Genomic DNA, 16352 nt, shown 5'->3' with positions numbered 1-16352 from the left:
CAAAAAACTGACAATTACTTTTCGTGGATTTCACACAAAATGCATTCAATGAGCATGTTTTCCAAAAAAATCCACAAACCCTTTTCTCATTCATACTCCACCGCCTGCAAAACACTGCATATACTGTATTTTTCAAATAATAACTTCAAAACCACATTCAAAACAGAACTATGGCAAACTTTGTACATTTCTGCAGCAAACATATTGAAATATATAGAAAATCTTAATAATAACCGCTCCAAAACACAGCTCATAGTAACTTCAGCTGAAAGACTACTCCGGTGTCCTGTTCTTAGTCGTTTTTTTGGGGTGATTCTGTTTGGAAACATGGATCAAGTAAGTCAGGCTGGTGGGGAAAAGAAAAGTGGCATGGAGAGAGGGAACGTGTGGAGGACAAAGGAGAGGAAGATGAAGAGCAGCGGTCGCTGATGAGATAAAGGCCACAACAGGTTGTAAACCACGATCTCTCTCTGAGAAAGGCCGGTTTAATCTGCCGCGTTCAACAGTCGCATCAATAGGATGCATTTTCCGGCAAAACAATAGGTGAGATTTGTATCGTTCAATGATAATTTAAGTACATATTTCAGTACAACACAATACAGTATGTTTTTACATGTAGTGACATTTTGAAATACATTGATTGGTGTGTGTTTTATGGAAGGATCCAAACACTGCCTCCCACAGGAGCGAGAGGCAGAATATTTTCAGATGGGCAGACATTGTTTATATTGTAATTGGCAACAATACAATGAAACTGGATGAAAATTCAGGGCAGAATGCTGGCAGACAATATTACTTTTGGGAATGTGAATCTATGGTCAGCACAGTGACCTGCAGAAAAATAAAATAAAGATGACGCAGTTGTACAATGTGCCCTTTGAGAGAAACAGTGAATATGTGAAAGAATTCCTGTATCAAAATGTCCAGGTAAGACGTCTGTTCAATAACCAAACAGGGAACACACATGGCTTTGCATAATGTAAAGGACTGTGGATTTACAGTATTTTAGAGAGTAATGGAGATGGACGCCGTGCAGACAAACTGAACATGCATTCATCTTTGTAGACGGAGCTGGATTCCAACGGGATAAAAAAACTCTGCACATAAAGAAATGATTGTCCCAACATCGCTGTGTGTGCAACACTGTCCGATGATGATTTGCTGTTACACAAACCACTCGCTGGCCCCCACAATACAGAGAGGCTCAGATCTTTTCTGGATGACCTGCATAAAATCGACTTGGAGAGAAGTTGAGGGGCAACAAACTCCCCTATATCTTCGCTGATGTGTGAGATAATGTGGCAAACCCACCATTGTGCTGCAGTCTACCTCAATGCTCCTCCTTCCTAAACCCCTATAGAGGAGTTTTTATCTGTGTGGAGGTGGAAGGTTTATGACCCCTATCCACATGACCAGATGTGGATACTGAAAGCCCGATGACTGCCAAGGTTGAATCATCAGAGAAGACATATGATGTGATGTTGATTAGGACTAGAGACCTCACAGTACTAGTGATTATACTAAACATGTTGTTATTTTCTATCCCTGGAATTTCAGGAAATTGTTTTTTTGTTTCAACTTTTTATTTTGCACAAGTAAATTACACTGTGCAAAGATGTAGAAACAACAAAAAAAAAAAGGATATTGAAGCAAACTGCTGCATTTCTTTCTTGTTATGGCCTACCTCAGTACAGTCAATAAAGTGAGAGGGTCTTCTTCTTATTCTATGATGAAATACTGATTTATGTGAAAAATCATTCAAACTTCAAAGATAAAAGTTCATCATTCATGAAATGCTCCTTGTTGTTGGTGTTTTTTAGGTCAGTAAAGGTGCTGCAGATGGTCGATCGTATGTATGAAGTGTTTTGGTGGTGGAGTGAGTTTTGGAGGTGAGATAAACCGTTCGGCCAAGATGCGCATCAGTAATTTTGGGCTGAACGAAGAGGTTTGAAAAAGTGGCCTCGGCACTGACTTATATAGTATATGCCTGTTAGCAATTGAAAAAACAAACAAACTCTGTGATGTTCTTTCCCTGTGAGAGTCACATGCAAACAATTCTATTACCATTAGACTAAAGGTCAAAGGTCAGGGTGCAGTGGTTGTGGTGACAGGTGCAGACAGCCATGTGAGACGGCAGTACTGACAAACCTCAATAGACATTAATGTTTTCCTCTGAGAAAGCACTAAATCCAAACGCCACATATTCCTGCCTGAGGCGACGGTGTCTTTATTATGCTTTACTCAACAGCTTGTCTTCAGTAAATCCTTTGTTTTAAGTGCCTGCCTTAGATTACGCTGCAGGTGATGACATAAAGTATCACGCGGCCATATAACCACAAAAATGAAACCCTGCAAATGTGATATTTCAAAGGACTGAGGATCTTATTTTTCATTAGATCATAGCTGACTGCAGTATGTGTAGTTTATTAGCTCATTTGAGGGTGAACAAGATGATTTGCCCTCAACTGCCTCACTGTTCATGAAAAATAGGAAGAAAATCATATATGAATCATATATTGTTCATACGTTATACTGTTCATGCACATATGAATATGAAAATATGGGTTATTATATTACTCTCCTTACACTTGTATCTCTGTCTTTCTGTGGAGCCCCCATAACAGTTTACTTGATTTGTCAGTGTGTGTGTGTGTGTGTGTGTGTGTGTGTGTGGGTGTGTGTGTGTGTGTGTGTGTGTGTGTGTGTGAGAGAGAGAGATGGAGAACTACAAGAGAGAGAGAGAGAGAGAGAGAGTGAGAGTGATCATGTGTTTTGCTTGATTCACACTCTCACATGACTGGAACTATAATCTACAATCATTTCTTTTTTTTCAGAAAAGGAGTTTGAATGTCTGGGCTAACTGCCCCCCTCATGAGGTAAGCTTCACCCTGAGGTTAAGCAGCATGTGACCGGCTCAACAAAGAGGAGGGGGTGAAAACCCCTGAAGAATTTAAGCCAGAGAACATCACATGGGCTTTCCCACTTTGCTTCATTTCTGGGTGACTGCTCGCCGTCTCCAAAGTGAAACGCTGCTGTAATGTGGCCACTGATAATCTTTAGTTTCATGTTGTATTTTGTTCCTTGCTACCAACAGTTCCCTCGTCTGTGTGCCACTCAGGAAGCATTGCGCACTAAGGTGTGCTGCCCGCCTTGGGAAGGGGACGGCTCGGCCTGCGGAGCCAGCTCGGGCCGGGGCTTCTGTCAGGATGTGGAGGTGTCGGACCGGTCCGACGGGCCGCAGTACCCCTTCTCTGGACTGGACGACAGAGAGAAGTGGCCCCTGGTTTTCTACAACCGGACTTGCCAGTGCGCAGGGAACTTCATGGGCTTCAACTGCGCGGACTGTAAGTTTGGATACTTTGGTGTGAACTGTGACCAGAGGAGAGAGTCTCTCAGGAGAAACATATTTCACCTGTCCCGGGCCGAGAGGATCAGACTCGTGTCCTACCTGAACTTGGCCAAGCAGACTGTCAGCAGGGACTATGTCGTAGTCACGGGGACCTACATGGAGATGGAGAACGGCTCTGCCCCGATGTTCGCTGATGTGTCTGTGTATGATGTTTTTGTGTGGATGCATTACTACGTGTCCCGGAACGCGCTGCTGGGGGGGCCGGGGAACGTGTGGACCGATGTGGACTTTGCCCACTGGGCGCCTGCGTTTCTCCCGTGGCACCGCGTGTACCTGCTGCACTGGGAGCATGAGATCAGGAAGCTGACCGGAGACAGGAGCTTCACCATCCCGTACTGGGACTGGAGAGATGCCCAGGGCTGTGACGTGTGCACGGACGAGCTGATGGGGGGCCGGAGCACCCAGGATCCCAGTCTGCTCAGTCCAGGCTCGGTCTTCTCCTCTTGGAGGGTAGACTTTTCTTTTCATTTCATTTCAATAATGTTTTCTTCTGGTTACTTCTCTTTTCTTACATAGCAACCGTTTTATTTATTTATTTATGTCCATTGCTAAACTTATATGTGCCAGCTGCTGCACAACTGAATTTGATGAAGATGAATAAAGTACCCTATCTATCTATCTATCTATCTATCTATCTATCTATCTATCTATCTATCTATCTATCTATCTATCTAGCACAGTAAACCAGTTGCAGGGTTAGTTTCCAACTTGCTGTAACAATAATTTTCAACAACTAGCTGACTGACTGTCCTGTATTCACTTTGCTCTGCGTCTACAGGTCCTGTGCTCCAGAGCAGAGGACTACAATAACAGAGGTGTGTTGTGTGATGCCAGGGAAGAAGGCCCATTGCGTCGTAACCCTGGAAACCAAGACCGTAATATGGTCGAGCGATTACCAACTTCAGCAGAGGTGGAGTTCACTCTCAGTCTGACCAACTATGACACCGGAGCCATGGACCGCAACGCCAACATGAGCTTCAGGAACACTCTGGAAGGTCAGATAAGCTCGACCATAAAGCACGCGCGCGCGCACACACACAAACACACAAGCGCGCACACACACAAACACGCACACACGCACACACACTCACACTCACACTGTCTTCACTCTCTGGGCTGCTCCATCTTAAATTATATACCACTCTGCACTGCTACTCTTCCATCACATTGTGTCAATCTATCGACTCTGTCTGCCTCTGTGTGCTGGTGATGATTTTTTTTGCACTTTAATTTGTTTCTCTCACATGACATATGTTTGTTTGCACTCTACACAAATGCGGGGATACTCGCCACTGTCAATAAGATTCAGAATCTGACAACTATATTTGTCGTTAGAAGCTGTTATACCGTAAGACACCGACATGCTCCTGTTGTTTGGTGTACGTCCTTTGTCCGGTGTTAATATTAACTTATTCACACTAATATCTGTGTATGTTTGAATCTCAAGGCCGACATTAATTCCACACAAATCCAGCAAGTCTATGCTTTCTATTGATAGCAGTCTGAGTATGACTACTGAACTATTCAATAAAGTGCTGTCTCCAACATACAGTAGCTTCAGAGCCATGCCATAGTTTCCTAGGATACCAAGAGTAGCCTATATCAGATCTGAACACATACTGTATCTCATATTTTTTTCAGAAAAAAAAATAGTTCACTACAGAAAAACTTCCTTGGAAACTGCCACTGAAATACACTACAATTTACATATCAATTTTTTTCTCTCCAAGGAAACCATTCTCATGTTTAACAGGTTCAATTCCAAAATGCAGTGTTGGGGAATAGTGAACTATAAGTAATTAAACTAGTAGTTTAACCACAGGCTTTTGGTTCTCTAACCACTACCTGCTGCCATCTATGTCCCTGCTGATGAGACGACCTCTCACCTTGCAGGATTCGGGGATCCTCAGACCGGCTTGGGAAACAGTTCTCGTATGGGCATGCACGCTGCTCTCCATTTGTTCATGAACGGATCCATGTCGTCGGTGCAGGGCTCAGCAAATGACCCCATCTTCCTTCTCCACCACGCTTTTGTTGACAGGTAAGAGAGGTAACACACACAGAGACACACACACACACACACACACTAGACGCAGGAGGTGCATTTTCAGTAATTGCTGTGTTTGTTTTCTCTTCCCCTGAAAGCATTTATGAGCAGTGGCTCAGGAGGCACAGACCATCTCCATCCCAGTATCCAGACTCTAATGCTCCTATTGGGCACAACAGTGAATACCACATGGTGCCCTTCCTGCCCCTGCACCGAAACAGAGAATACTTCATCTCCAGCAAAGACCTTGGATACGAGTACTCCTACCTGCTAGATGCCAGTAAGTTCACTTCGGAGTGGAGTTTTTCTATTTCCATTTTCCATTTGAATCTGAGAAAGTCTATTACTGTTTTCCATTATCTGTTAATCTGTTTTTCATTTCCCCCTGCATTTTAAAAAAATCCACCGACTGAATCTATTCAGGAAAAAAGTTTGAAACCATAGTTCCTTATCTCAAAAAGATACACCGATTGTAATATAACTAAGATAACTGTAATAATCGAACTCATTCAGATTTACTCACCATCTTTATTTTATTCCAACTTAAAAATAAACTCACATATTTCACCTACTTTTTTTTTTTTTTACCTGAGATCACCTCTCTGTCCTTTCCAGATCAGAGGCTGTCAGAATCCATGCGGCCTTACCTGGAGGAGTTGCAGGACGTGTGGCCCTGGCTGCTGCTTGCAGGGCTCTGTGGGGGGATCGTAGCGGTGGCCGTAGCTGCTGCCGTTGTCACTGCAAAGCGGAGATACCGAGGGTCCTCTTGGCTGCCTGCGAGCAGTTGGAAAAACTTATTTACTCTCCCAGAAAGGCAGCCACTTATCTGGAGCAATGACACTGTGGAAAGCAGCCACCGTAACTACCAAACAACTATGTGAGGGCGCAGCAAGCCCCGTGTAGTGACGCACGCATCTATGAATTTTAATATCAAAGCCATGTGAATTATACATTATATTGACTAACTGTAATGAATCTATAATCTTTATTGAAGCCGCTGTATTTAAACTGTGGAAAGTTTTAAAGGAGGTTATGTTAAAACTTCTGAGCATGTTCCACCCACAACTTGTAACTTGTCAAATTCTTCCCAGTAGGTCATTTTAGACATGGTCTGTGCATCATTTAGTTTCTGTCATGGAAATGTTCCAAAGTGACTTTTCACATCTCTTCTTCCCTCTGGTTTTAGGCAATTACCTTGAGAATCAGGCTCTGCACTGTGTTGTGTCAGTCATATACATTTAGTATGAAGTAATGATATCCTACATGCATGCAGCTGCCATTCAGAGGAAGTAACACAAAGTCTTCAGATAAATCTGCAGAAGCCTGGGGGGGGGGGGGGGGTTCTTTTATTATCTTTACGTGGGAGTTTGATTAACATGTAAATGGATTCATGTTTGTGGCGTGAGGGAAGAGAAAAAGGTGATAATGTCTGCTTAGCTGTCAAGGTCTAAGACATCGCCACTATATCAAAGATGGAGCTCAGTATTCTAACCTTAAGAGTTATGTACACGTTTAAGAAAAAAAAAAAAAAACTTTATGACATTTGTAAAAGTCACCTCAATCCAAAAGTTGCATGTGGGTCAGAATCTTCACTTGAAAGGTCACTCCTACTTTCATTCATCATTTCACAAGCTCCCACGAGGTTGGCGGAGTCTGGTCTTGTAGTTCTCCATCGCTCTCACTCACACACACACACTCACACACACACACACAATATCCCAGTTTTAAAAGTTGAACACAAAAGTTTATTTTTGGTAAGACGAATTAGTTCCCTAATAATATTAATATTACCCTTATGTCGCGGTCTCATTCAGCCACATTTATGTCAAACATTCCAAGCCTGGACACATGCTGTCTAGTATAGCTTTTGTTTTTTTTAATATAACACAGGACTTTGCCCAAAATACTTTGTATTCACTTGCCGTTCTCAGATATTCTTACAGTACATTCTCATTATTAAAATGTTGTTGTGACAAAAAAAAAAAAAAAAAGGGGATAAATACACCATTGATCATTTGGAAGCAAAACTTGTACAAAATATACATTAGGTGTAATCATGTAAAAAAAGAACATTTGAATTGTGAAAAAGGTGGGATAGTTGAAGCATAGCTGAAAAACATTTAGTTTCTAAGTTTAGGCGTCCTATTGTGTTTCTTATAAAAACAGTTGATTGGAAATAAACGCCACATTACACAAGTGTGGACATTTTCGAGATCCAGATTTCCTACTCAAACTACAGAGCGGCTTCATCATCACACAAACACAGCATGAATACAGCATTTAGTCTGATGTGACGCTGGTGGACAAATCATATGCAAAAACAACGCAATAATTTATACAATTAATGAAACCAAAGGATGGAATGAAAAAAAAAAATATATATATAATGTGCTGAGTATGACAGAAACAAATGGAAATGTACAGATGGAATAATCTTTGACTAAATATTGTTGAAACAGAAGATGGTCACAACTGTGGTCCATTAGGATTGGCCAGATGTGAGCTGTCCACATGAAAGGCTTTACGGGTGTGAAATTAAACATGGCCACACGACTCCTATCTTATTGTGTCTTATTGTTTGATGTTATTCAGTGCAATTCACAAGTGTGTCATAGTCTGACTTGATTGAAGGTCTATTAAAAGTCAGAGTTCCTCCACTTATCGTTCATTCCTGAAGTGAAAAACTGTTGTAAAAAATACTTGAAGATTCTTTAGCATACCGACCTACTTCATGTTCAAAAAAAAAAAAAAAAAAAAAAAAATTGAGAAAAAACAGGCAAAACCAAGAAAGTTGACTATTGAGCATTCTTAGTTGTGGCTGTAAATGTTGAGGAGTTGAGGCCAAAGTTCCATGACAGCAAAAGAGGCGACTCTTTGAGGAGGTAAAGAATGGACTGTGTGGCCTTGGATTCAGCGAGAGATACACACTGTGTTTTTACTGTAAGTCCTCATCATTCGTCTTCATCCTCGCTATCGGCCTCTTCTTGTTTCTTCTCGCTCTCCTTGGGCGTGACGGGGGGAGGGAGGTCCAGACGAGCCCACGACATAACCTCGGACTTCTTCATGGCTACCTCGATCTTGGCCGCCATCATGTTCACTATGCTTTTACTCACATCTATCACCTACAAGGAAAGAAAGAAACTGGTGGTAAAGAAAACATATGAAAAGCCTGAAAGCAAACAGGCCTTGGGTGTATTTTCAGAAAATGATCTTTTCTACCAAGCTGAAATCCTACATCCAATCCTAAAAACTCAAATTGATCATCTTGATTCACCCAGTTTACTCCAATCAAATTGTGGGGTCACTTATGTGCACTCTCCAGCCCAGAGGAAATTAAGAATCAAAATGTGACGAGTAAAGCAGAAAAATCTGTGAAACAACAGATAAGCTTGTTTGCCGGACCAGCATCGACACGCTGGTCTGGCAAAGAAGCGTGAATATGAGCAGCTTTAAGTGATGTTTTAACTAGTGTTGTATATTCAGGTGGTAATTCATTTTCTCAGTACAGTTGCTGCCATTTTGAATCCCCACTCCAAAGGTCATCTAGTGTAGCTCATATCAAATAATCATACCGTATCAAATAATAAAAGACATATATATTATTGTTTGTTATAGTGTAATGAGTGTATAAACATGTTATGTTGTAGTGTCTCGAGTGCTGTACAAAAAGTATACATATGTATTAAAACCAGCATATAGAAAAAAGGTCACAAGACTTTTCCATCAGGTTGAGAGTGATGCTGTACTTACTCCCCACAGACTGATTTTCTGCACAAATTCCTTCTCTCCCTCAAATATGACATGTATGTTGAGCTAAAGGAGAAAAGAGAAATAAACATTAGGTTGAAAAAAAAAAAAAAAAAATCCAACAACAAATGAAGCAGTTTAGACGTGCAGAGAAATCGTCTGACCGTGGTGCTGTTTGCATCCACGTAGCACAGCTCTGGGACGGCGTTCTTGGCGTAGATAGAGATGATGACTTGTGCCCCGGTCTGGTGCCAGTCAAACCGGCACGGAACCACTTTCTTACCCTGCAATGGAGATTATTTGATACACAAATGAAAAAATCAGCCATTAAGTCTCTTTTTTTTCTCCACCATGCAAGTGTTCACCAGACTCCACTAGATGGAGTTACAGCTGAGGCCTCCTCTCTCACGCAGACCTTGCACACATAATATGAAGACTTTGCTGTGAAGCGGGCACACCTACCTCATCTTTTTTCCTCCATAGATGTGTTCCCTTGGTGCAGCCCTCTTGAGAGAGGAAGGTGTTAAAGTCGGAGGTTTTCCTCTTACAGCAGCTCCAGTATTTCATCCTGGAGATGCAGGAAAGACATACACCCGCTGGATTTTTAGCAGTCAATAACATGTCACTCAGGAGGAGCAGTAAACAAGGTAAACAGGAAGACTAGCAGGAAAATACAAGTGTTGCTCTCCATGCTTCTCTTTTACAGAGAATATCTACTATTTCATGTCAGTACAGTGACACACAGAACAGAACGGAAAGTTAAGATGTTTTAAGCTTGAATTAAATAATAATACTCACCCTTCATGGAAGATAGGAAATCCAGAGTGGTATAAGCACACATCAGAATCGCTTGCAGGTCCTTCAAAACTCTGAAGACAACAACAAAAGTGCAGTTCAAGACACTGAAGCAGATTGTCTTTGCTATCAAAAATACAATTAGGGCTAAACTGTGCATGTATGCCAATTAGGCCCTCCTCCGCTAATGAAAGTCGCAGAGTTAATAGTCATAGGATTCCAAATTAGTTATATGAAATGACAAGTCTTAAATTATTTCTTCAGTACTGTCATCTCTGTGCAGATGAATGGTAGCAGGCAGAAGGATCTCCTCAAGTCTACTGCTTATTAAAGCCCAAAGCTTATTTTAGAATATCATTGAAATGATAGAGGGGGAATGCATGAGTAATGTCTAATACCCTCTTTCTCTAATAAAGACCTCGGAGAGAAAATGTAAAAAGTACAACATTTAGACTCCACCGAGACCCCGGCTGATTAATCAACTAAAAGCAGGCAGCCCTTGAGAGAATATCACATGGCAATCAAATCAGTTAAAGTACAATTATGTAAATCATTATAGTTCCACTCCACGCTTCTACAAAACCCGTCAATGCAAATTTTTCTCACAATTTATGTGCGACTACTTAGGGTTTCTGCCCCCCCTCAAGATTAGCTTGAGCAAAAAATAAAAAATTGGTCTGCATCTGTTTCAGAGCAAACATGGAGGAGCGAAAGGAGCTGTTTCTATTTCTCATTAACCCGGAGCGGTGAGTTCTTTAGGGGCGTTCTAATCTTTTTGGATCAACATGATTTGTTTTTGTTTTCACATAATGATATCTATTCATATGCTAAATTTTTCTAAATGTGTGAAATGAATTTAACTTAGAAATCACAACATTTAAGCTGCTGTAGCCAAAGCCCTACAGAAATACGGGTAAAGACAGAGATTTTTACACATTTCAACACCACAAGAATTTATTCCAAAATGTTTTACGTGTGACACATTCACCTACTTTAGTGCACCCTCCATTTTTACAGGACGTCCCGATCTTGATCTCGTCGCTATCTTCCTCTGGAAAGACAGGGAGATAGAAGAACTGACACCAATACTTTGAAGAGCATCTAAAAAAAAATGCACTCAGTTATGACGTGCTGTCTTGTCCCTGTCAGCTTTTACTCAAATGCCGTGATGTGAGTGACACAGGTGAGGACATGTTCCCCCATCCATTAACTTTCGCTGTCAACACGACCTTCCGGTCTACTATAACAAGAAGTTGAGGGTAGTCTAGGATGCAGAGGACTAAGAAAAAAAAACAAAAAAAAACAGAAACATGGAGGAGAGGGGAAAGAAGTTCTCACCTTTCTTCTCTTCTGCGTTTTCAGACAGCTTCAGTTTCTCCAGAGCCTGCTTCAGAGACGCAGAAACTTTATGCTGCAATCTCACCATTGGCTCGTTAGCACTGCAACCGTAATAACAAACATATTCATTATGAAACAATAGCACTTTGTTAATTTTGTTAATTGAAAACTATTTGGAAGGATATTGTGGTTTTTACTTTAAATAAGAAATACATTTTCGGCAGTTTTACTTCAAAATGAAGTCTCTTATACAACGCCACCCAAAGACCAATACACTACTTCAAAGGAGTTTCACTATTCAGTAGTAATCGCTTCATCAATCACCGGTCTACTTTCTTTTGAACTCTGGTGGGAAGAACCCTGGATAAAAGACCAGAGAACGTCTCTGACTATCCTGTGGATCCTCAGCGTGCGTTTGATGATTTCAGGCTGATTTAATACCTCTGATACTGTACCGAGCCCTTTATGCATTTGGTACTAAACCAGAATAATTCAGAACAGAATGTAGTCTTTGGTGCTAATACGGATATACAGTATTAAATAAAGTCTGGTTCATGTATCCAGTGGAGAAAAGCATGTTTTTCTTGGCCTGTTTATTTTTATTTCTTAAATTGTAATTTAAAAAACTTTAAATTTAAAGTTTTGACATAATTTAATATCTTTTTATTGTAGTATAATCTTTGTATCTACAAAATCATTGCTGGTTTAATGTAGGGAAACTGCACAAATAACAAGATCTCAGGGTTTTCCAATGGTATTGATTAAAATATAAAAATCTATGTTTAAAGCCAACTGTACAACCTGGGTCTGCGTATTGCCTCCTGAGGCTTTGGCGCGGAGATGATGTACTCGTTAAACTTTGGTTTCTGGTCATCTGCCTCCTTCTTTTCTCCCGATGATGTCACATCTGGTTTCACCGGCTCGGGGGGCTTCTCTTTGTTATGGGGACCTTTTGTGCAGCCCTGTGAGGAGAAAGCGACAGTGTTGGACTCAGCCCAATACGGCCGCAGCAAAGGTGGCAGTCTATGCTTTATGAAAACAACAAAAACAAAAAAAAAAAGACAACGGAAACATAACCGTGGAGGATAAAAAAAAGTATGGATTAAAGCAGAGGCAACAAACTTACAGCAATGCTGAGGAAGTCTGAGAAGTCAGTTGTTCTTCTCTTGCAGCAGGACCATCCCTGGAGGAAGTTATAGAAACATTAAGGTTGACCAGGTTACAGGACAAGAGGACACAAACTGATTGTGCTATTTAAAGCATTTTACCTTTAATGCATCATGGAATACTGGGACTCCTGGATGATATGTGCAGCCATCTGTGAAAAGAAAACAACTATGATTAAATCTATAGATGTGTTACAGGAAAAAAAACGACATTAGTGGCTCAGTAAAGTGTTGAGCCGCTGGAACGACTTCATTGATTCTACAAGTCTCTGAACTCTACAGGAGGGATGAACACCATTCTTCCAAAAAGATAGTCCCTCATTTGGTGTTTTGATGGCGGTGGTGCAGAGCACTGTTTAACGTGTCGCTCTAAATTCTTCCATGGCTGTTCAATTGGGTTGAGATCTGGTCACTGTGAAGGCCACAGCACACGATTCACATCATTTTCATCCTCATCAAACCATCCAGTGATCCCTCGTGCCCTGTGGATGGGGGCAGCCATCCTTTTTCTCCACTCATTTTTCAGGTTTTTCCCTTTAATATATCACCTGTCCGTAGTTTCACAAAGAATTAAAACTTTCATTTTTCAAGAGAAAGGGTTCACCCTAAATTGCTCAGGGTGGCAAAATGCCCATTTCTTTTAGAGACCGCTGAGTAAAGTTGTAGAGCAGTCGTTTCTGAACGTGGCGAGGCAATTTGTGAGTCAACGATTACAAGAAATCCATAGTCGTTTTCAGCTGTTTTGATGGGCACCAAGCCTTTCTTAGTGCTGTGTCTTGCTCCTCCTTTCATGTGTTGTACATCTCTCTCAAAGGACCGGGGTCAGCAGTGTGTGTGATGCTGCCTTCACATGTTCCCTGTCAAAGTGACGTGCTGCAGATTGAGGTGCTCATGGATGAACAGAACTCCAAAGTGAGGTATGTAACATGAAGTAATTTTGGAAGCTGGTTACAGCAGCATTTGATGGCTGTATGGGGTCAAGGGACAGAATTTATCACAATTTACTCAGGCAAGAAATGCTAAGACTTAGGAGTTAGGATGGCAATGAGCTGTCATGCTGAAATGAATGTATGTAAATTGTAACATACAAATATGTATATTTTCTCTCTTTGTTAACTAGAAAGTAGTTGTAGTATGTAATAAAGAGTAGGACAATCCTTTGTGTTCAGAACAGCTTCAGCAGCAACAGCAACTGAAGAAAAAGACACTGAAACATACTGATCAAAACTAACAACCAGAGCACAGATCTGGCAAAAAGATTTGAAACTTGTTTAAATAATGATAATTTTTCATGTTTTTCAGTTTTTCAAGTTACTTGGTATTAAACTTTCTTTTGATAAAAATAGACTATAATTTTCCTCTACCTTTTGCATAAAATTTATGAAATGATTTGCATTCGTCCTTGTGGAGTGCAGCAAAACAAAATACATACATAAATGATTAACTTGGGGCATTACACTCTCCTTTTATCCAAAGAAGAAATTGCTGTGGAAAAAACTGTCTTTCAAACTGAAGCACAAACACGAGCAATATACAAACCAAACAAAAAAAGACTATTTGAAACAGGCACAAGACGATAATACAATTTTAAATTAATGGATTCATGATACACTTGAGATATAATAAGGAGTTAATTTGACAAATTATAATTTCAAATTTGCATTAAATGAAAAGTAGAGCATGATTTTTTAAACGTGCTTCTTTTGGGAAGTGTCCTAAAAGACAAATCACTGTGGACTGATAAAAGAAATCTGATTGGGTGACACCAGAGATCAAGCATCTTCCTTACAGTACAGCCTGAGCTGCGGCCGTTCCGTGCCACCGCCTTAGATACACATCTTAGATAGAAAGGTAATGATAATAGACTCCACTGCTATGAAAAGAGGCATCCTATTAAAATGGAAATTAGACCTGATTCCTGTATTGAGTATCTAGCGGTATACAATGTTATATTACCTGAAGACAGAGGAGGACATTTCTAACAAATGGAAATAAAGGACTCGCTGAGCTTTTGTCGGAGGGGCTGAAGACAATGTTACTACCTTTAAAGTTAAATTATACTTAGACCATTGCCTTCAAATTAACAACAGTCCCAAGAACAAAATTTGTTTCCTGTACCTCAAGATCAAGAAGTGAACTATCTACACAACTTTGTGTGAGGGGTTTTCCTAGTGGTGGTGTAGGGGTACTGCACTTCTGGAAGTACACAGGTTTTACAACAACAGAAGAACAAATTAATACTTTCCTTTATGTTACCATCTAAATGTGTGAGAAAATAATAATCATATATCTAGTATATCTCACATATAAAGCTGATGGTGTATACCACACATCTGCATTTCTGGAGGGCATGTTTGTTAAATGTAAGAAAAGGCAGTGATGCTTATGATGATGAGTGGTGTTTAAATGGACTTAGTCTTGTGAGTCATCTTTTGTTACATCAAATCACACCTGTGGCCATTGTCCTGGAGAACAAAACGCGCTGTAAACATATTATTACATTAGCAATTTTGGCAGAGGTCCGGATTTCTAACAGAAGCCAACGGTTATTAGGAAGGCTGCTCTCATTTCCACAGATCCATGTTTAACTGCAGTGTGGCTTCAAAATATACTCTGGCTTTCATCAAGCGTAAACCCTTCTGGTAGTAAGGAAAGAGATTAGGCCCATGAATGCTTCTTACCTCTTTCCACCCCTTACTGGTTTCTCAGATTTTGTGCTCCTAGTTTTGCATCTCTGTAAGCTGTTGTGCCATAAATATGAGGTTTGCAGTTACAAACTACATAGGGTTTACAGTCCTTATGTACATTGTGGTGTATGGGAGGCCTTGGTGATTCTTAGCATTTGTATCCAGATGCCTGTTAATCTCATTTGTTGCACTGTTACCTTCACTTTGACAGCTTTGCAGTATGTATGACTCATGTAACCCTGTCCTCATCTATGTCTCCAGGAACTTAAACTTCCTTGACAACTCATCTGAAAGTGGCGATTTACAGACAGCTCCAAAAGCTGTCGAAATATATGCCATTTGTATGGATATTTCAAGCACTTAACCAGTCCAGTGAACTAACGTGGTGATTTCACTTTTGCTTGATGTATTGAACACAGCGTTAAAAGCTGAACCTCACTGCTGGCTGCTAACTCTGATGAACTGTTCTTCTTCTGTTTTATGAGTAACTGAATGAAGCGATTTCACTGTTTTAGCACTAGTAACATTTGTGGCCACATGGCTGTGGTTCTGGGATGACATTGAGACATGTGCGGTAGATGGTCTACGTCTAATAAAACGGTAGAATGACTTGTTTCTAAAACTTTAAACCGCTTACAGTGTGCTCTGTGCGGGACAATTGTTCTCTAAAGTCTAACGTTACTGGGCTAATCACAGGAGCTTAACATGTTAACGGCATCGTGATGAGCAGCAGGCCCATGTGCTATTAGCCACCTGACTTATCAGCTACAGCAGTATTAATGAATGAAGTTTCCACCGTGTAGGGTCCAGCCAGCTAACACCAGGTTAGCTACATGGGCCCAACAGGCCTGCACGCTAGAGAAATTTCCAGATGATCAGAGGTTAGCTTGCTAACAGGCTGGTACAAGGTACAGCGAGAGTTAACTAAGGTACTACTTACCGTCTGGGTTATTTTCTGGATCAAATCGCTGTCCACATCCTTTATTATAACACAAAACAGACATGGTGGTGGAGGAAACGAGTTAAACTTGTGGCCAGATTTGTAACTAACCGCTAAGGAGCTCGTTTGTGAGAGATTCCGAGCCGCTGCCGCTGCCTGAGCTGCTGTACAATTGCACTGGTCGCACTTCCGGATGTTGTCGGTTACACTCGGCAAAAATCGG

General features: G+C 40.9%; 2 protein-coding genes across 2 annotated transcripts; one reads left to right on the top strand and one right to left on the bottom strand.

The window, feature by feature from the left end:
* The first annotated feature begins 1788 nt into the window (after positions 1-1788).
* On the top strand, positions 1789-6358 carry LOC111217124 (tyrosinase-like). Its single transcript, XM_022738852.1, has 6 exons — positions 1789-1820; positions 3061-3859; positions 4188-4404; positions 5303-5450; positions 5555-5736; positions 6072-6358. Exons 1-6 carry the CDS (start codon positions 1789-1791, stop codon positions 6335-6337), a joined length of 1644 nt encoding a protein of 547 aa, XP_022594573.1. The 3' UTR covers positions 6338-6358.
* An 820-nt stretch (positions 6359-7178) lies between these two features.
* chordc1 (cysteine and histidine rich domain containing 1) lies at positions 7179-16302 on the bottom strand. The gene is made up of 11 exons (XM_022738840.1): positions 16130-16302; positions 12605-12654; positions 12463-12519; positions 12138-12298; positions 11337-11437; positions 10991-11049; positions 10002-10072; positions 9666-9771; positions 9368-9487; positions 9207-9269; positions 7179-8578 (listed from the first exon to the last, which is right to left on the bottom strand). The coding sequence occupies exons 1-11, from the start codon at positions 16191-16193 to the stop codon at positions 8408-8410; spliced, it is 1023 nt and encodes a 340-aa protein (XP_022594561.1). The 5' UTR covers positions 16194-16302; the 3' UTR covers positions 7179-8407.
* Between the last annotated feature and the right edge of the window lie 50 nt (positions 16303-16352).

The sequence above is a fragment of the Seriola dumerili genome, unplaced genomic scaffold (genome assembly GCF_002260705.1).
Source record: "Seriola dumerili isolate Sdu_G_001 unplaced genomic scaffold, Sdu_1.0 BDQW01000040.1, whole genome shotgun sequence".
Taxonomy (NCBI): domain Eukaryota; kingdom Metazoa; phylum Chordata; class Actinopteri; order Carangiformes; family Carangidae; genus Seriola; species Seriola dumerili.
Note: the sequence above shows the minus strand (reverse complement) of the source record. Positions and strands in the feature narration are given on the sequence as shown.